This window comes from Anas platyrhynchos, chromosome 22 (assembly GCF_047663525.1).
Source record: "Anas platyrhynchos isolate ZD024472 breed Pekin duck chromosome 22, IASCAAS_PekinDuck_T2T, whole genome shotgun sequence".
NCBI classification, from domain to species: Eukaryota; Metazoa; Chordata; class Aves; order Anseriformes; family Anatidae; genus Anas; species Anas platyrhynchos.
The window spans coordinates 5,404,067-5,424,148 of record NC_092608.1 but is presented as its reverse complement, the minus strand read 5'-3'; the positions used below and the strand labels follow the sequence as shown (position 1 = coordinate 5,424,148).

The following is a 20,082-nucleotide window of genomic DNA, read 5'->3' as shown; positions in this document are numbered from 1 at the left end:
CAAAATTCACAAAAAGAAAAGTGAAAAGACATATATGAGGGTTTGTACATTGAGATATGTGTATTGGATTCTCACAGAGACACGGGACTATGAAAATTAGGAAAAAAAAAATCTCTCACTCAAGATTTATTTTTAACCAAATTAAGTTGTCCACTCCCCACCTCCACCTCTTCCCCAAGGCAAACAAGTCAGTGGTTCACAGTTGAGGTAGTTGTATTTAAATTTGGAGCCACTCTGTAGTGTCCATATTTGTTTTGCTCCCTCTGCTGAGAAGCCTTGCTAAATCTGAAGAGTGTTGAACGGCTCAGGGTTAGAAGCTGGTCAGTTCTGGTTCCTCCTGACACTCTGGACACCAAGTTCTGGAATCCAAAGGAAGACATCATTAATCAAAGAATGCCAGTGTGTTCCCATTTTGCTGAAGACCGGGGAGCAGAAGAGGCTTCTGTCTATGTGCTGCTGTTACTCAGTTCCGTTTTCTTTTTTTTTTTTCTTCCAGACATTTTCTTTTGCTCAGCCATCAATGATTATCATACTCCTGAGAGAGATGGAATTGCAGTCACCACCTGTATGATTCATGACGTCTCCATGGAGTGTTTAAAAGCTATTCTTACCACACGGGGATGGTGAGAAGACTTCTCTTCCAGTGAAGCTCGCAGATCCAAATTGCTGAGCGTGGAGTTACTGGAAGGGATGATGTTTTCCCAGCCAACCAGGCAATGCTGTGAGAAGAGAGAGGAATGTTATATGGCAGTACTTTCTAGATAAATACTCCACAGGGAGACACTGGCAAGCTAAATAATTAATTTTTGAAGAGTTTTGTATCACTAAAGAAAGAGAAGAAATACCTTCTACGCAAAACTGCATAGTTATCCCCTCTTCCATCTTCCGCTGGCTAAATTATTTCTAAACCGATCTCCTGCTCTTTGAACTCAAACACCTGACCTCTCTGAACTTGTCTCAACTGACTCATCCAGTGCCTCAAACCTCAAGCTAGGCTTCTTCCTACTTCTTATCTGTAGTTCTCCAGAGCAGTGCTGGGTCTGATAAGTAACACTGCCTGCAGCATTATTTAGTGGCTGATATACAGGACCAACTCTGCAAAAACAGTTTTAGATACAACCTTGCCACTATCGGTTATTCCTGATCTCTATACCACGTGGATACTTCACATAAGCTTGTCTTTTTGACTCTTTAATGCCTTTTAACAGAGACAGGTGCTCTGAGGTATGGTTCTTCTAGTTGAAAGGTCGATGCCTGAAATTGAGCAGCTGAATTATGTCCCAGCAGTATACAGCTTTACATGGCACTTTCTTTTCCTCAGCATAAAGCATTCACAGTTGTACCAGTTACATGAAGGTATGAACACAGGAGCATGGACAAACAGCTTTTCTTGGTATGTCAGCAACCCAGATCAGAACTTTACTCACCACCACACACAGTCCAGTGAACATTCAATTCAGAAATTTTAGTACAAACTATGAGAGGGAGGAGAGAGTCCTAAATTCTTTCCTTCTTGCATCGCAACAATGCTCAACCTGGGCTGTGCATTCAGTACCAGAAAGATGACAGTGACTTACCGAGGGTAATGCTAGACTGTCTGCTGGTTCAAAGCTTTTCCTGCGATGAGCTTTGTGTTTGTAGGCAGGCAGAAGAGTAGACCTGGGAATGCTGACCCTGCAACCACATACACAAAGTAATTGCCTACACCTCCCACAAGGCAGAGGAAATCTGCATGCTTTCTCCACTCAAAATCCAAAGTCAATCAAAAAATGGACAAAGGCGAGGGATTAAGGCATTTCTCACCAGCTTCATAAACATGCATTTCTTACCAGCTTCACAACTATTTCTGCTTGTGGAAAAGATTTGTAGGGAGTTTTTAAGCAAGAGATTTCTCTGCCTCGAGAACAGCATCCTTCTGTGGAGCTATTTTGATGCTCTTTTCTCCCTCACATGATCAGCTTTTTCTTCCCATCGTCTCCTTGAGTCCTGCATATTACAAAGCAATCATGTTCATCTACCTGACATAGGCTGGCTCTTCCAGTGTCTCTGCGGGCTGGTGGGCACGTGGCATCTTACACACGGGACAGGCAGATTCTGAATCCACAGGGACAGTGAAGAGGCGCTGGTTTAATCGATAGCAGTAAACACCTGCCACACAGAATAATGAAACCATCACAGCATTTCTAGTTTGTCAGAAGGTTCCTCAACACTTACAATATAAAGCAGTGTTCTACCGCAGTGCTACACGTGCATGCTATAGAAACAGAGCTGCTTTTCCTAAAATACCATTTACATTTCCTGTCCCCCAAGTAAGTTCCTAAAAAGCAAAACCAAAACTCAACCCCCTCAAACAAAAAATAGAACTGTAGTCAATTACAATAAACCCTGACAAAATAAGATGACACTGATTGAGAGAGGATGCTTAGAAGTCTCTTCAGAGGAGGAAGTCAGGTCTGGATTAGAAATTACAGTGAAAAACAACACATTTTTCCTTGTCTCACATGATGTGGGGCTTACTCAGAGCAACAGGTAAAGAATGCTTAGTTGTTTGTTCAAAGAAATTGGATTAGGAAGAAACCCGATCTTACACTTAGGAGAAATCTGATCTTACACTTATGGGAACTGGTTATCAAATCTTGTTCTTGTTCAGGAATTATGCAATCCAGAGCCTTGGGCCTAAAGAAACACACAAACACATCAGTTAGTGACAGGGGTGTAGGCCCTCTGAACAGCCCCCACCCTTTCCAAGCATACATTCCTGGATGGGAGGTAGAGGCCTGATGAGCCACCCTTACAACTTCCCACTGCAGTTAGACCATACTTCTCATTACTCTAAAGGGATACATAGCCGCTTCAGCCCTTCTACTTGTACCCACTTACTCCAGGGGCTGCTCGTGGATACATGCTTCTTTGTTGGCCTGTCGGAACTCATGCAGCTCAGCAAAATATTGATCAGATTTTTCTGCTACTGAAGAGTCTGTATCTAGGAGCCCTGAGAATGTGAAGGAAAGAAAAAAGTTCAAGGCTTTACTGATTTTGAGAAAGCACCAAAGCAAGCACTGAGCAAAATGATCAAGCCAGCCAAAGGTCTGGAGCACTGAAGTGGATAATGAGAAGAGCACCCCGTCATGTCACGTCAGACATTTCTGGTGTGATTTGGGTTCCTTGTTACGTTCACTCATTTTGGTTACTTGCTGTCTCCTCTGACCCCACTGAGCTTTGTCATTTGCTGCCTGGATTCTCATACCATTGCCACTTCACCATTCTAGGGAAGCAGATATCACGTCTGTCACAGTGCAGCAACAGCTACTGACCAAACCACAGTTCCTCTGCAGAGACTGGCTCCATGGGCTTTATGTCTGTAGCTATGTCACACCAAAACTTAAAGGAAGGATAACCTGCGTTTTAACTCTCGATATTACACATCATGCCAAGTGCTTTGCTTCAGGTTTAAGATTCACCTGCAATCCAGTCATAGCCCAGGAATGGACGCACAGACCAGCTACTCACAGGCAGGGCATATTCTTCAGGCTCAGACTGAAAAGTCACATGAGCAGCTTCCTTCTGGGAAGAAAAACAATTCATAAAGACCTCTTACACATCTAGCAGGACATTCAAAGGCACAGCTTGGGAGATAACTGGGAGGTATTTACACGGGACAACTGTGGTTTAGTTTACAGCTAGATCTATAGCTCTACTAGTAATCTGCTCAGAGTAAGCAGTATTCTCCCGACCCTTCCCCACATCCTTCTACTGACTTATGAAAAGGAGCAAGCATTGGTTTCACCATTTACCTTCCACTCTTTGGACTGAGATGTCAGCAGGACTGATTTAGGGGTTATGGGCCCCTTGCTGGTCTCTTCACTTTGTTTATTGTTCAGTGGTAGGTCCAAGTGAGCCTTCGGTTGTTTTTTCTCATTGAGACCATGTGGAAGAGCGGACTGGTTTTTGTTCTCTCCATGTCCCAGAAGCAAAGTTTCGTTCTCTGCACTTTCTTGATCGTGGCCATACCTATCCACTCTGCAGGTTTCTCTACCACATGCAGTAATTGTGGACACAGGCATAACATTCTTCTCTTTATCAGGAAAGCTGGAATCCAAACTTACTAATTCCTGCACCTTCATTTGTTGCTGCACCGCTCTGTCATTGCTGCTGCATTTGAGTGAAGAACAGAGGGCTGCTCTGGCTGCATAAGCTCTGGGTTCCACAGACACCAACGTTGCAGGATCATGTTGAGTAGACACAGCATCAACTTGATTTTCCTTCTGTAAGAACATCACATGGCATCAGATTACAAACACTTTTTTATGAGCACAGTGTACTCAACAAGAAAAATCAGCTTCTCAATCCAGCCTGTTCATCCCTTTAAATACCCAAGGGGAAAAACTTGAAGTCTGAATATCATTCATGAGACATCTATCAAGTGTTTGAAGAAGAAAAGAAAAGGATTGTTTACAGCTGGCTTACAGCTAAATGCAGCTTCTTCCCAAGCTGAGAAGCTACTAAACTTTCAGGCTTTATGCTTAGAAGAAACTAAAGGATTATGTCTCATGATAATCCTTCCTATCTTACATTAAGAAACCTACACTTATTAGGCGGCAGCTGATCTTTGAAGACTGCAACAAGAACATATTTGAGACCACAGGATAAACAAAACCCAGAAGTCTAGCTACTTTTCCAATGAGCTCTATATTCCACGTTCTACCAGCTGTTCCATGTTCACACTGCTCTATAAGCAGAGCTACTGCCTACCAAACAAGGCCCATTTGCTTCCCAGCACTTTTAGCACAGACCCAGCACATACTTCTCTCTTGGGCAAGGGGACAGATCCTTCTGTAGTTGCTACGTTATGAAGAGATGCTGGAATAAGTGGCTTGCTGGGAAGACGTTTTCTCATCTCTTCCTGCTTCATTCTTAGCTTTTGTAGAAGGTCTTTGTTGGCCTGACGCAGCCTACTCAGGTGCTCTAACTCCATCCTATGGATGTGTTTTCCTGCAAAGCCAGAGAAGGGTGAACCACATGAATGGAAGCATTAAGTAAAGAACCAGGTACAGGAAAAAAAAAATCAACGGGTAATTGTGCTTTTAGAAGACGTTTCATAAAAATCCCTTACAGGTGTTGGAATACTAGGAGTTTGCTCCTGAGAAATCAGCCAACGTTCAAAGATAAGTCTCAAAACTCTTTACGCTAGGAACAAGCATCACTGCATACCTCTCCAACCCTTGCGTGTAATGTCAAGTGTTTTCTACCCAGAAACCAGTAGCTGACTGAATAGAGGCAGGAAATTCTTACGGGGGAAACAGTAAACATGAAAAAGTCACTTCAAAAAGCCAAATGAGAGATATCTGATTCAGAGGCTGATATTTAGGACAACCATATATAAATCTCCTTTCATCATCTTCTTAAGCATCAAAATTCATATGAATGTGCAGTTAGTATCAATCACAACAACTTCACCATATGAATAGCAAATATGAATTTATTTACTACAGCCAAAAGAAATATTAAATCAAGTGTTTTCCACACTCCCCAGGCAGGAAGACTTCAAAAGGCTCAGTGATGACACCGTACTGGGGCTCTGACAATTCCAGTCCCACACACTAATCACTAAGGGTTATTGCCCTTTTATTGGAAGAGAGGTAAAAAAATGACTTTAAAACAAAACAAATAGAACTTATTTTGGTTGTTCCGTCATGCTGTTCAAGATGTTTACAACGTCATAAAGTCCTCTAAATTTGCAGAAAGTCTCTTATTAAAAAAAGAAAAGAGACAGGGTCTTTGTCTAACATAATCAATTATGTTCTAAATTAGAACCACGTGTCTCTCTATGACCTTCTCTACGACCAAAGGATCCCTAAGTCCTCTAAAAGCTTGTCTGATTTGTTTTTGCGTCTGCTACCTTGGCAACTGAGCATAAGGAATCAAAAGCATCTACCGTACACCAGCGCTGGGAGGAGCAACGAGCAGTGCTACCAACCAAACCCACCCACAACACATCTCTTAGTTACAAGAAAGGTGCACAACTGGCCATAAAATAGAAATATCAGTCTTGAGGCACTGAATTTATTTGAGAGCATTTAAACAGAACAGTTCTCACAGCACTGACAGGGCAAAGCTAATGGCACCCTCTCACCATTGCTCACCAGAAATCGAATACTCAGAAATTAACATTAGTCAAGGGACTTTCTGGGAGGGTTTTACCAGATGAGATCCACTCTTAGCATAATCGACAAGAAGCTCTCGTTCGCTTTTTATGCTCTACCCCGAGGGCTCGAGCTTATGAAATTGCCTGAGCGAGATTCCTTTGCGAATGGGAGCTCAGTTTGTCTAGGTAAAACACCAACAGATCCCTCGGGAACTAAGTAGCCGCATCTCGGAGACGTCCAACACCTCTGCAGAGCTTCCCAGGCCAGCTCCGGAGCAGGCTCGGCTCTCCCAGACCCACAAGGAGAAGGAGAGGCAGCCCCGGGCGTTACAAACTCCCCTCCCGCCTCCCAGAGGCGAGGCGGGCACCGAAGAAGGGCCGGTCACCTCTCCCTGCTCCCCCCCCACAACCAGCTCCGCGTTTCGGGGCCCACCTGTGCCGCCTCTCGGGGGCGATCCCGCGGCCGGGGGATCCCCGGGCCCGGCTCCAGCCGCCTCCGGGCTTCCCCCGGGCAGCCCCGGCCCGGCCGTTCCCGCAGCCCCGCGGCCGCCACACGGGGCCGGGCCCGCGCCTCAGCTCCCGGCATGCGCGGAGAGCTCGGCCCCGCCCCGGCCCCGGAGAAGGCGCTGAGGGAGCTCCCTGGGCACGGGGAGGCAGCCCCAGCCCTGCTCCTCTCGGATTCTCGGATTCACGGCTCCGTGCCTGGGCAGCCCAACTATTCCAAGTCCCAGGGAAGCTAGGAGGCAAAGCCTAGCACTGGAAGTGGCTTTTTCAGTCTTAGCACAACCTGGCAGCTGAGAGTACTCACTCAGCACCGCCCTTTCACTCTGTTAATGCAGTAGTTGCTGGCCATTACATCCTATGATATTCTCAAGGACTTAAGATTCAGTTTTGACATTTTTATATAATTTAGGGATCTCACAAGCTTTCTGTCAGTTCTTTCAGTACCATCCCTCTCAACTTCTCACAGTATGAATGCAGATAAAAGGCCACTATTGAACACACAATTTACTACAACACAGTAACACATCATCATCAGAACATATCATACTTACACTTGAAGACTTTGTATCAAGTTATGCAGAACACAGCATAAGAAATATTTTTCCAATTCATTTTTATTTTGGTTTCCATTGCTTACAGCATTGATACAGGAATAATTCATGCAAATTTATCACCTTAAATACAGCAAAGAGAAAACTCACTGGTAAGAGTATTTTCCAAGAGCTCCATCAACATAACACAATCAGAAGATAAGTAGCAGCAATAAGATAAAGTGCATTTAGCTGACGTTCTTTAATAAGAGCTTGGGGGAAGAGTGCTTTTGGAATTACCTCTTCTAAAGATTAGTTTATCATTCCTTATGACAAGCAGAAGATAATCTCCTTGCTAATAGTGTTCTTTCGTCCACCAACCTGAATTAAAGAAGTACAGCTGTATTTTGTTTAAGAGGAAACTAACTCATAGGTCTTTCTGTTAAAAGTTTGATTCTTGATCACTCAGCTTCTAGTGTCAAGGGTTATGCACATACTTAAAAAATACTTCCCTCCCCTGTTAGCAGTTTTGCTTCTTAAAAAATTCAAGTGGTTCTTTCCCCGTTCTATAGGTTAGGTTTCACCCCTGCAGTGAGAATGCCTACATCACCAAAATCCGAACAGTGTCAGAAACGCACACATGGGCAGGACACCAGATTCTAAGAACCCATCAATCTCTTTCCGTTTACAAATCTGACCCTGGCTTTGAAGATCAGATCACTTATCAGATTTCCTCTAAAGGCCTGCTGTAGAGATAGTAGCAGCACGTCTTCAAAGGCAAGATCAGCACTTCAGGTAGTCTAGAGCTGCTGAGTAGTTCTACCCTCTACCTCAAATTGACAATTTCCTGTTGTATCCGAGATCTGCTTAATGTTTTCACTCAAAAGCATGATACATTGCCTATTAGAAATGCATACATAATAGCTTAGGAGACTAAAGATCTGAATTTATTCACCTAATACCTACAGCAGAATAACCGTGGATGATTCCACTTACTCTGGCATACATCACCTCAAGCCTAGAGAACACATTTCCAATGGCAAAGACTCAAATTTCTCTTCCCCATTCTCAGTTCTGATATTTGTGTACTGGCAGCTGCCCGAGGAAACTGAACAAGGCCAATAAGGAGCCCTCTGATGAAAACAGCTTTTCAGTTTGGGTTGCATTCAAAGCTGTCCCCAGGAAGTGAAATGTTTGTTTGCCGTCTGCATTCCAGGGACCTAACCAGAGTCTCACTGCCAGCTGCTACATAACCAAGATACTTCGAGTCTTACTGCTAATCTTTAAACAGCCTGAAGTACTTACTGACACTCTGCTATTTTTTCTCCCTCTAGTATCAGGCAGCTTCTTCTCTGGACCTTCACACGAAGCGGTGTACTTGTCACAGGCACATACATTCACACCTGAGCATAAATGAGAAGTCCTAAGGCTAGCTGATAACATTTTCAATTGAAAAGTCTTACTCTCAATACAGCAACGACAACAAAACATACCTTAATAGTTCTGAATTGAGCCGTGACCTGCTCACAGATAATTCATATTCTCTAAATGTTTGATACTGAACGGATTTTGGTTGACCCTAACCTCAGAATTAATTACAGGATCTGATTCTGGATTCCTGAGGGACATTTTGTGGGGAATATACAGGTCATACCCAATACATGGTAAAATACAGATCCACCAAGTGGAGAAGAAGCTTTGCAACATAGGAGCCTGATCTTGGTACTAGTGAAATCAGTGGGAATGTCTCCTCTACCAATTTCAACACAAAGAGAATCAAGTCCTTATAATTCTCAAATTTTATACTCAAAATTAATTTGCTTCAGGGCAGAACTCAATAATCAATTTGATCCGTTTGCAAATAAAAAATGTCTTAAAAAACTTAACCCATTCTTACCCTGGCATTAAATAGGAAGGACAGGTCTCCCACCTTCAGACTTTTAACAGAAGAGAAACAACAAATCATATTACTGCAAGGACTGTAACATCATATGGGAACTCTACATGAAGCATAATCTCTTACAGCTTGTAATCCCCATGCTGCCCTCGTGGCCAAATAATGCTAATGGAATTCCAAAGGCCTGCTTCCAGAAACACAGCTGTGCAATGCCAAAAACCCCCCACATTCATCAACTTATCTCATAAAGCAGTTATTTACATTCTGTCAAGTGGCTCATTTTTTCATTCCTAATTTTCTTCCTCAACAAGATGCCAAATTATCAACACTAACTCCTTCCCAGGAGCTAGCTATGACGTTGCAAACTATTTACGTATGATGTGAAATGGGTCAGACTGCATTATTAAATAGCTTTGAAGAGGAAGAAAGTAACTCCAAAGACAATAAACGTACCAAAACAAAATCTTGGTCAGTCTTGCTCTGGAAGAGAACTAGGTTTTGTTCACAGGTTTAAACATGCTGACAGCAATAAACCTTTCTATGAAGAGAAACAGTGCAGCGGTTCTTTGCCATGTTCTACAATAACGGAAGGTTTACCTAGGAGATAGGCTTCCAGGGGCTATAAAAGTATTGTGAAATTGCTATTACTTGTGTGCATGAGATCACTGTTTAGAAAAACAGCTGCTTGTCACATACATAAACTTGGGGCTTTGAAGTCAAAAGCTCTGTCTTAGTGTAATAAAATGAACGACTCCATAAAGAAAGATGTGTTAGAATAACATTTAACCTGATAAACATTTGCTTTTAAACTTGACTGTTACTGAACCTCATTTTGATTTTAGCAGCCCCCTGTAAATGTATGAAGCACACATTGCTTCTGAAGTAGCCTGGTCTCCCAAGCAGGAAAAGGGAGTTATAAATAGCTAGTGTTTAGAGGTGGGACACAAAACAAGGATGCAGAATCCTACTGTTCACACAGCAACTGGAAACACAGCGATAGACTTCTGCTCACTCCCTTTAGGGATTCCATCACCCACCATGTTCTCTGCAGTAACTGAAAGAGCACTGAAGGGAAGAAATGGTGTTGTTTTTCCTCTTCTTCCCACACTATCTGCTTTGCTCCAAGTACTGATGTGTGAACATGTTAAGTTCACTGTCAAGCCAACCCGCTTTATTCCTGTGAAGACAAAAAATCTCTATTAGGCAAGTAAAGTTCTTCTCAAGCCAATCTGAAAGAAGCATGACTAAGATTAGTCAACAGTAAGGGGTGGAGAGGAGTGCCAAGGAGGTCCATTCTAAAATGCTACTAGCATTGCTCATCTCCTTCAGGTCAGGAACACTAGCCAGCTAATAATCCCCAGTTTTGAGGTTCATAGCAAGATCTTGGCCACAACTTCAAATTGATCTTAATATTTGTGTAGGTATGGTATGGTTGAAAAATTCTTCCCAACAGCTTTTGCGGGGTGAAGTCAAACGTCAGACTCAATTGTGTACAATGGCGAGGGAGAGACTTTACATGATTTTCATAACCTGAAGAGTTTGTAGAAGTAGAGGGCTGTATGGTCTGGTAAACAGAAAGGAATTTTACTTCCACACAAACCAGACGAAAGAAGGAAAAGGTGTTTTTATGAGATAAAAGATTTAAATGACTGTTGACAGTACCTGAGCTTAGCATCTTTCCTTCTTCTATCAGGTAAAACAAAAAGCACTGCTCACCAATACCTCAAGAATATCCACTCTCACCAAAGAATCTAAGTGACTTTCTATTTAGAGGCTGCAGAATATTGTTTTGATATCTTTGCCAGACATTTTAATATATTGTAGCAATTTTTTAAAATATAATACTAAAAGGGAACACAACTTGTTATGGAAAGATGTTGATATCTGCACATCAAAACCTATGACAGAAGAACTATGCTCAGAGACACGTCCTAATCTGAACATCATGGGACAATCACGGGAAGATCAGCTGTATGCAGATGCCTGTATACATGTAATAAGAATATCTCACCTGAGCAGTTTTGCTTTGCTCTGCAGTGAATCCAAAACTTCAATTTTTTTATTCAGAGCAGAAATTTCCTGCTCAAGATTCTCCCGTGTGACATCCACTTGCTGACATAAATGAGCAAATGTTCCAGCAAGCTCTCTGTGAAACAGAAATAGTTGGACAGTGAAAAGTAAGATCAAGCACTGAATTCAAGGAATAAGCCCCTCTGATGGACCGTAATGATACTGACTCAGATGAAAACATCTTTCCGCTTTTGCACAAGAATACGTTAGTCAGAGCCCTAACATTTGAGAGACTGAAGTACATTAAGACTAAAGGTTAATATTGCACCCACATAATACCTCAGGTTATTAAAAAAAAAAACCACACCCCATAATGTTCTTTTAGAACACGTCATACATTTTTAGATTGAGTTCAATATACAGACTTATCTTACTTTAACAAGGAATATCATCCTACAAAAACAAACAAACAAACCAACAAAAATGCAACAGAATTTAGTTAGGTGAATATAGGGAACTCACTGTTGGACTTGGTGGCTGCAATTAGAACCTGTATAGCTGACAATGAGCTGCAATTTCTCTCCAGCATACTCCACAAACTGCCGTTTGAAAGCTCTCTCCTTTGCTTTTGTAGTCCAGGTGAGACGCTCATATACATAAAGAAGCCCATAAAGGCCAAAAGAGAGAGCAATCAGTCTCCAACCCACAGCCTTCCAGACCTAAAATAAGCACAGGGAAAAGCAAGTAACACAATCATCATCTAGGAATGGTGCTGCCTCCTAACAATGGTGCGCAGAACACTGCACTTGTATTTTAGACGCATGAAAATAAGCCAGAAACCTCCAGAGACAACCCTGACTTGCAAGTAGTTTCATTGGTCAGATAGCTTACTACTGATTTCCTATCTACAACATAAGAATACCAATGGGTTAACTTTTCCAGGACATTTAAATTGCAATTACACATGCAAATGATCTTTGCCTATTTCACAGATCCTTGTTTCTGAAGAAAAAGACATTTTTAGGAAACCATTTTCCCTTTGAGGAATTGTTTATCCCTAGATACTCTGGATACAAAACATTCTCCCTCCCCCTCAACTTTAACCCCTGTTCCCATTCCTCTGTCAATGGGAAAAATACTATTTCTTCCTTTATTCTCACAGGAATATCAAAGATTATTTAATTTTTATAATTTTCATTTTTTATAACATACTTGGAAAGCTTTTTATCTTCACAACTATGACTCCCAACAGAACTAATATGCAAAAAAGCTCAATATTTGCACTCAAATGGAAGATAAAGTATTTAATTATCTGTGAACTGGGAATATCTACAAGACTCAGAAGTGCAACTACTTTTCAAGTCAGTGCCAAGGTTATTTATATAAACGCTTCTCAGACTGTCAACCCACCACTCCACCAACCACGATGATCCCCATGGAAGTTCGGGAAGTTAACGAGGCCAGTCCAGTGACCATTGACACCATGAGCTCTTCCTGGGTCATAGAACCCTGAGGCAAAGGAGGCAGGCTAGGATTTGCTGGTGTCAAAGGGCGCTGAACCTAATTTGAAAAGCAGGGACAAAAACAAAATTAAAAAATAAAAGCAAAGTACAGGAAAAAAGAATGCAAGACACTGCCCTTCCCACTAGAAAGGCAGCAACAACAAACCACTGGAGTTACGAATGTCACAACTACCTCTGACCACCCAACAAGGTATCTCACCTGGTCATTATAGCCCATCAAGGCCCGACGACCATTCTTTGGTCCCAAAAATCTGTTCACCAGCATCGTCCACCCAAGAGAGAAATGGAATTCTATGTCTTCTTGGAAGTCAGCACAAAGTTTATCACAGTTCAGATCGTAGCTGAGCGTGAAGCACTGTCGAGGAATTAACATGTCTATCTGGCCACGCAAAGAGACTGGGAGAAGGGGTTTTAAGCCATCTGCGAGAACAGAATATAAACACATACAATAAATGGGTGATTGAGTTCACAGTAATTAAAAGGACTTGCATTCCATAATCAGAGTGCTTATTGGTTATTCAATCCTCTGCAGTTATTTTTGTTAGTATTTAAATTTCCGGAAGCCAAGCATGTTGCAAAGCAAGAGCCACATCACAAAGTATCATTCAATTCTTAGTTCTTTAGATCAACTCAGAAGTCCTTCCATGGATGCTCCCAAATCCTTACAAGTAACTGCAGTTTACAGTTTAGCAATAGCTTGGAAAACAGAATCTGAAGGCCAGTTCCTGAAGTGTTGCTCTCTCAGTCACAATGGATTAAGCTGATTGCTTTAGTAATTAATATAATCACTGAACAAGTTCAGGCACACTGTGGGAAAAGCAGGAATACCTAGTCCTCTAAATATAACTGTTACTAATCACATTGGAAACTAAGACAATGCTGCTGCACATCAGCCATCAGAGTAAAAAGAAAACCAGAACATCTACCTAATTATTGTGTATTACAGTTAAAGAAAAAAGAAAGGGAAACATTTCCTGCAGAACTGACCTATCATTTCTTGTTGCATTGTCTGCAGAGAAGCTGTGATTGCATTGGAGCAACGATCTGACATGTTACGGCCCAGACCTTCCTCAATGTGTTTATGTAGCTCCTGACAAACACAAAAGGGGTTACAAAGGTTATTGAGATTAAATAAACATAGGTAAGATGCAAGTTAGAGGTGCTAGAGTTTACCAGTTAAAAAAAAAAACAAAAACCAACAAAACTCCCAAAAGAGGAGCATGCATTCTGTCTGTCCAGTCCTCTAGCATCAGTTTTTTTTCCTCTTTCTTTAGTGAAGGAGAAAAAAAACAATGAGAGCTCACATACTCTGCAGACTCGGAAAGGATCAATTGATGTATACGATGCAATACATCATACATGTATTCACTTATCACTTAAGTTAGCTTAAAAAACAAACAAACAAAAAAAAAAAAGCAGAAAAACACCAAAAGATTTCCTTCTTTAAACTTAAAAAAACAGAAAACTGTCCAAGTGCAAAAGAAATGTGAACAAATGACATTTTACAATATGAAAAGCTCAGTTCTTCTCAGTTGGAAGAATGTTAAGCATTTCAAAGAGCTCGCCTAAGTACTGACTCAGAGCCTGATGAGTATTAAAAAAAAAAAAAAAAAAGGCCTGCTTCTTAAAGGTTGCTTAAGCCAACCACCACTTACGTTCTTGTAAACTTTCAGAACTACTTGAGATGGATGGAAATCTGCTTGGTATTCATCTACCAACACGGAAAGCCGTCTGATTTCTTCTGCCATTGCATTTGATACCTGCAGAAACAGCCATATGGGATGGTTACTATACGTTGTGCCCCAAGGAGAGTCTGAAAACCCCTGCTAAAGCATACACTTCGAAAAAAGCATTCTTTAACATGACACTATGATTTTGAAGCACCACATTGCCATTGTTTGCCAACTGCAATACCAATGACTAGCAAAGAAGATGGCGTAGAATATGCTTTGTGTAACAATTCAGAAAAAAAAGTCAAAATAGGATGTGTGAAAAATTAATAGGCTTTTTCTATATATTCATAATTGAGCTAAAACGGTGTGTTATTATTGACGGCAAGAAAATTGACCTTGTTATTCAAGACTGAAATAAGGAAACTTGTCTGGAATGTTCTATCATTTTAGGAAGCATTCAATGCCAAAATGTAATAGCAATAATTCAAACATTAATCTCACTGTTTGTTTAAAGCATCTTATGAGTGTCTCTGAAAGTTGTCCCCACGTATTATACTTTTCCTTTTATTATCTCTAGGAAAAAAAAGCAAAACAATAAACAAAAAAATCCCCTTCTTCTGAAAGTATTCTCTCTCTTCCCATCTGTAACTCTCACATCCCTATTACTTCAAACCTTTGTCAGCACTGAGCATTTCTACCACCATACTGGTGGCTGGTTCAGACCATCTTTTCTCTTCAGCAGTCACTCCTCCTTACCTGCCTCTCCACTTCTTCTGTGATCTGTTTTATTTTCCGCTTGTAGTCTTGAGTAAGGAGCTCCAGCTGTTTGTCAATAAAACCTAAACGTTCCTGTCGCTCCTCTCGCATTTCCAGACAGTAAACTCTGATGGCAAGAAGGACATGTCAAAAAGCCAAGTAAGTGCATTTCTTATCTGTGGATACCTTTTGAATTCCAGAGACAAAAGACATTCTCCTGCCCAAGAACAAAGTATGCCAGTATATATAACACATTAGACATACATGGCATACAGGCCAAAAAGGATTTTCCTCTCTCCATACTTTCACAATTCACGAGAAGCAAGACTACTAGTTCACATCCTTCCTGCTCTCAAACCCTCTGCATTCCACTTTGTATTTTAAATGCTCACATTCCCTTAAATTTCTCCCAGAATGCAAGCTTCAGTCATGTATCCAGCATCAGCATTTCCTCACCGCTGTTCCTGGGCGGCAATATGCACAGAATCCATGATGAGACGAACATCTTCAGCAATCTGCTTTGCTCTCACTGTATGCTGCTCAAATTTTGTCTTTACTGCTGACTGGGAGATACATTCCTGTATGTAAGAGGCAGTCGAGATTAGCAGCAGGCAGAAAAAGACTAACACCATTTCTCCTTCTCATGTTTATAACCTCTAGTCCCCAGCCTTTCAGGAAAAAAGCCTAAACAGAAAGTTAGCACATGTAACACTCACCTCAAATCTTCTCTCAAAGTTCTGAAACTCAAACATTCTCACTTGAAACCCATCTGCCAGTGCTCCACCTGAGAGAAGAAAAGTACAAAACAACCACTTACATTTTGAGAAAGCAGTAAGATGTTTGACATCAGTAAATACTCCAGCCTAACCTTGGAGCCAATGCAGAAGAGTTGCTAAGTCATCTCTTTGCTTTTGGCTGCTCTTTTAATAATTTGACACACTGCAGTTTTGTCTTGTTTTGGGACAAGGAATTCTACATTTCTTCCCTATAAGAAAACTGAAAGTCTCTGTTAGCTATTTTTACCTCCTTCTGGCATCCCTTGAGCCTTTTGAATCCTGGCATTCAGCACTTCTTTTGCAGACACAAAGAAAATTCGATCCCCTGCCTGTGCTCGATCCACCACGCCCAGCTCATCTACCAGGAAACTGGTACACCGCTCCATGTGTTGTCGACGTACCTGAGGGATAAACAGGAAAAACTCTACATGCAGTTAAACCCACTTTATACTCCTCCAAAGTTAGATCAGGTACACAGATGCCCTCTGCTGGTCTAAGCTACCAATGTAAAACAGTAATAATAATAACCCTTGCTGTTTATAAAATCCTCCAGAAGTTATCCAGGTCATCTAACATCAAAACGCCCCAGTGAAAGTTCTTTATTTCCTTCTTACAAATCTCAGGAGTCTTGTTCAGACTGCTGTGCTATACTCCCTCTAGTCTTCAAGCTATGGCAGTAAAAACCCGAACTGCAGACCCTATAATGTCCATGCAGCTAGGAGGAATTTAAATACACCACAAACCTCTTCCATGTATTCTGGTTCAGAGGCAGATGCATCCCAGCGATTATTTAAAATAAATATATTGGGTCGAGACAGACGTTCGTTCACCTTGTGAAAGAATTGTTTCTCCTATGCAAAAAGGAACAAAAACACTTACATTAATATGTCTAAGCTTTTAAACTTTTAGACAAATTCACTTAAAACTAGCAAGTGGATTTGAACATACTGTTTGCATCAACGTTGATTCTGAATTTGCCACCAGGACAAACACATCAGCATCTAGACAGAACTTGTCAATCCAGCTGTCCAGCTCTGTGGTTACATCAATGCCAGGGCTAGCAGTAAAAAGAGAAGAGATGTTATTATGCTGTAGAAACACTAAACATATAATTTAAAAAGTTCATAAGAAATGTGCTCCAGCTATTCAGGGCATTCATTTCCCATGTCTGAGCTACAGTGTCCGGAGGTGATGCAGACTAATCAAGAGAAATTGTGGCTGTTAATTACAGGAAAGGACTTTGGTCACTGTCACAGAGGAGAACAGGGTCACTTCCATTGATGTTTGCTAAATTTATGTTTGAATACATCTATGTAATAAATCTATGATAAAGAGGAAAGGAAAGAAAGACATTCTCACCTGTCCATGAGCACCAGATCATCCTTTAAGAGAGGACATTTGGAATTGGGCCACATTACGCTGACTAGACTGCCAGCATTCAGAAGCTCATCTTGATGAAGGGCGTGAGCCAGCTGATTCACTGTCTACTCAAAACAGGAAAAAAAAAAAAAACGGATGCTAAAACTTTTTAACACAATTATCTTCCTTCAGGGTTGTTCACAATTTAAGATAAAACAATAAAACCCATCATTGTATCTTTTTTCTCCCTGGGATTTTTTCCACATACAACTTGTTTGAGTCTGCCCAGTCAAAAAACAACCATCTAATAAGAGTTTATGAGAAAGTTTCCTGTTAAGAAGGGCTGAGGAACTATCAGGAAGGCTGTAACCTTGGTCAGTTATACTGAGCTCAGAACTTCATGAATCATTTCAGCTCCCGGTTATCACTCACAATTACAGCACGTCATTTATCACATAAAATGTACAAGCCCTGTCTTATAGCTTCCTTCATTCCTCCCTTCCTACATCAAAAATCCTGCTCCTAATCTCTGCTACTTCAATAATTAAAATCCTTAACTGTGAAAAATGTATTCAGTGTGATTTAATTTTCTTGTTCTTTCCATTTTCTGGCACCTCTTAAAATAGGGACAGCGCTCTTCTCCTTTATTTTATGCTTAAGGGAAATGTACCTTAACATTCTTCTTTTCCTCTGAGCCTTCAGTAAGCAGGAAAGCCTCATGTCCATCTGTCCCTTCTACACGCAGAAAACAATTAGTGGTGTGTCCAATTCCTGAAGGAAGGACTTTGTCCCACAGCATAGCATTTATCACCGTGCTTTTTCCATTGCTTGTCCTGGAGAGAGATCACAGGATGGTGTAGCTGGGCTTCTAAGATTCAGGTATACTCATTTTGATGTAACAAAAACCAATCTTTCTAAACCAAAGCAGTTCCAGAAATAACAATTTAGGTGCCATAGGCAACTTACAGAAAAACTTTTCTGTTTTTTATTTTAAAAATTCTTCCTAATAGATTACGTTCCACAATATTGGTGTCCAATTCACAAAGTACTAGATCTGCTACACGTTGCATGCAGAAGCGCTAGTGCTTCTATAAATATTTTTTACTGGCTTCGATCCCAAAAATGCAAATTGCATTACCAAGTAGGGAGCGTAGGCAATGTAAGCACGTGACTCACCTTCCAAAAAAAGCCACTTTCATGTGTCTCCTTGCCAGCACTTCACTAATGCCACTGACTTTTGACAGATAGCCTTTGACTTCCAGTACCTGCTCTTCTGTGGTGACAGGATCAAGCTCAACATTCTTGTGTGTTTCTAAAATCAAAATATATCATGCCTCTGAATTCCAGAAGTCATCTAAGTATAGGATGAAACATCTCCTCATAATGTAACACACACAACCAAATATTAATGTGTCCCAAAGACCACATGGGCAATCTTAAACCATACAATTACACCCTGAGGCAATTTTGCATCAGCTGGTCTCTTTTACGTATCTAATAACCATTCTTATCCTTAGGACTGCCTTGAACAGAATACATCCAACACTTCAAACACGCCAGCACTCTTAAAAAATCTTCTGCATGTGAAGCTGGTAGAGCCAACTATTGTCATAAATTCTACATGACTAGCAATGACATGTCCAGGCTAGAACACTGTAAAGGTTATAGGCACAAAACCAAATGAGCCTTGCAAAGTTCATTAAAACAAACAAAAAAAAACAACGCTGCCAAACAACAACAAAAAAGCAGCTCGCTATCTAGCTCAGTTTCATAACAGGTATGAACTACTTATGTCAGGTTTAAAATATAACTCTGAACACTTCATCCACAGTCAGTAAATTTTTTTTTGTCCTTCATATGAATATTGACATATAAAGAGATAGGTCTTTATAAATAAGAACAAAATCAGGTCTAGCAGAGCCATTTAACCAAATAAGGGTTTTTTGATGAGTGCTTGGGGGAATTATGTGTGGGCAAAAGACCATTACAGACTCGTAGTGGAAGAGTTCAGCTTACCTTCCAGGAACGAGGAGCTCTCATTGATGTATGCAGCCAGCTGTTCAAAAATACCATTGATTTTCTTCTTTGCAGTGACAAAATGTTTAAGCGGAGAAGCATTTACCTCAGCCATGTGTCTTTTATCCTTCTTCACTGCAACTATTGACTTGGAACGACTAAACAATAGTGACATTGCGCTATAGGGGAAAAAAAAATGCAGAAAATAAAGGTAACTCACCCACAACTGACAGCTATGCAAGTGTCCAACATTCAGGGGGTAGACACCTGACAAGAACTTACCAGACAAGCGTTTTAAGGACTAAATCTTCTTTTAAAGAAGAATTTTTTCAATTTTGCACAATTATAAATTATTCAAATATCGGAAACAAAAGAAGTCACCTTTCCTCCCTTCCAGCAGAGAGGCCCCAGCCCCCCCTGCAGAGCACCGCTCCTCCTGGCCCCGCTTACTTTCCGGATGAGGGTCCCGCCTCACACGCCAGGCATGGTCAGCTCCAGCCCTCCTGCAACAAGAACAAGCGCAGCTCTCCCGCCTTCCCCTCACCCTGACCGGCCTCGATCCCGCAGCTCCTCCGGCGACGCGGAGCCCAGCCCGTCCCTGCGGCAGCAGAGGAGAAGCTCAGCCCTGAGCAGCCCGGCTCCGCTCCTTGAGGCGGCCGCCACCGGCCTCCCCTCAGCGCTGCCGGGGCAGCGGGCGGGAAGCGGCCCCTGACAGGAGGCGCCCCCCGCAGCCCCGCCCCGCCTCTCACCTTCACCGCCGCTCGGCCGGGGCCGCCATCTTGCCCGCGCAGCCTCAGCCGCCGGGCGCGCCCCGCGCGTCATGGCCGCGACGGGCGGGCCCTGGCCCGGGTCGTGACGGGAGGTGTAGGCTGGAGGCGCTGCTCCCCCACACC

General features: G+C 41.8%; 2 protein-coding genes across 7 annotated transcripts; both read right to left on the bottom strand.

Moving 5' to 3' along the window:
* Positions 1 to 96: 96 nt before the first annotated feature.
* Positions 97 to 7,335, bottom strand: MIIP (migration and invasion inhibitory protein). 4 transcript variants are annotated; one of them, XM_072026961.1, is made up of 10 exons: positions 7,201 to 7,335; positions 4,805 to 4,992; positions 3,795 to 4,265; positions 3,462 to 3,564; positions 2,881 to 2,992; positions 2,612 to 2,676; positions 2,019 to 2,148; positions 1,578 to 1,674; positions 612 to 719; positions 97 to 359 (listed from the first exon to the last, which is right to left on the bottom strand). In XM_072026961.1, the coding sequence occupies exons 2-10, from the start codon at positions 4,973 to 4,975 to the stop codon at positions 189 to 191; spliced, it is 1,428 nt and encodes a 475-aa protein (XP_071883062.1). In that variant the 5' UTR covers positions 4,976 to 4,992; positions 7,201 to 7,335; the 3' UTR covers positions 97 to 188. The 4 variants fall into 4 exon arrangements, with proteins under 4 accessions (XP_071883062.1, XP_071883063.1, XP_027299137.2 ...); XM_072026962.1 differs by lacking the exon at positions 7,201 to 7,335 and adding an exon at positions 6,579 to 6,816 and having other exon boundaries at positions 3,462 to 3,561; XM_027443336.3 differs by lacking the exon at positions 7,201 to 7,335 and adding an exon at positions 6,579 to 6,796.
* Positions 7,246 to 20,054, bottom strand: MFN2 (mitofusin 2). 3 transcript variants are annotated; one of them, XM_027443332.3, is made up of 19 exons: positions 19,939 to 20,054; positions 19,571 to 19,787; positions 19,190 to 19,368; positions 18,350 to 18,485; positions 17,844 to 18,006; positions 17,174 to 17,298; positions 16,763 to 16,871; positions 16,558 to 16,665; positions 16,062 to 16,215; positions 15,755 to 15,822; positions 15,495 to 15,616; positions 15,039 to 15,165; positions 14,265 to 14,369; positions 13,597 to 13,699; positions 12,809 to 13,029; positions 12,497 to 12,646; positions 11,609 to 11,805; positions 11,088 to 11,222; positions 7,246 to 10,253 (listed from the first exon to the last, which is right to left on the bottom strand). In XM_027443332.3, the coding sequence occupies exons 3-19, from the start codon at positions 19,362 to 19,364 to the stop codon at positions 10,184 to 10,186; spliced, it is 2,268 nt and encodes a 755-aa protein (XP_027299133.3). In that variant the 5' UTR covers positions 19,365 to 19,368; positions 19,571 to 19,787; positions 19,939 to 20,054; the 3' UTR covers positions 7,246 to 10,183. The 3 variants fall into 3 exon arrangements, with proteins under 3 accessions (XP_027299133.3, XP_027299131.3, XP_071883054.1); XM_027443330.3 differs by having other exon boundaries at positions 19,640 to 19,787; XM_072026953.1 differs by lacking the exon at positions 12,497 to 12,646 and having other exon boundaries at positions 19,640 to 19,787.
* Positions 20,055 to 20,082: the final 28 nt, after the last annotated feature.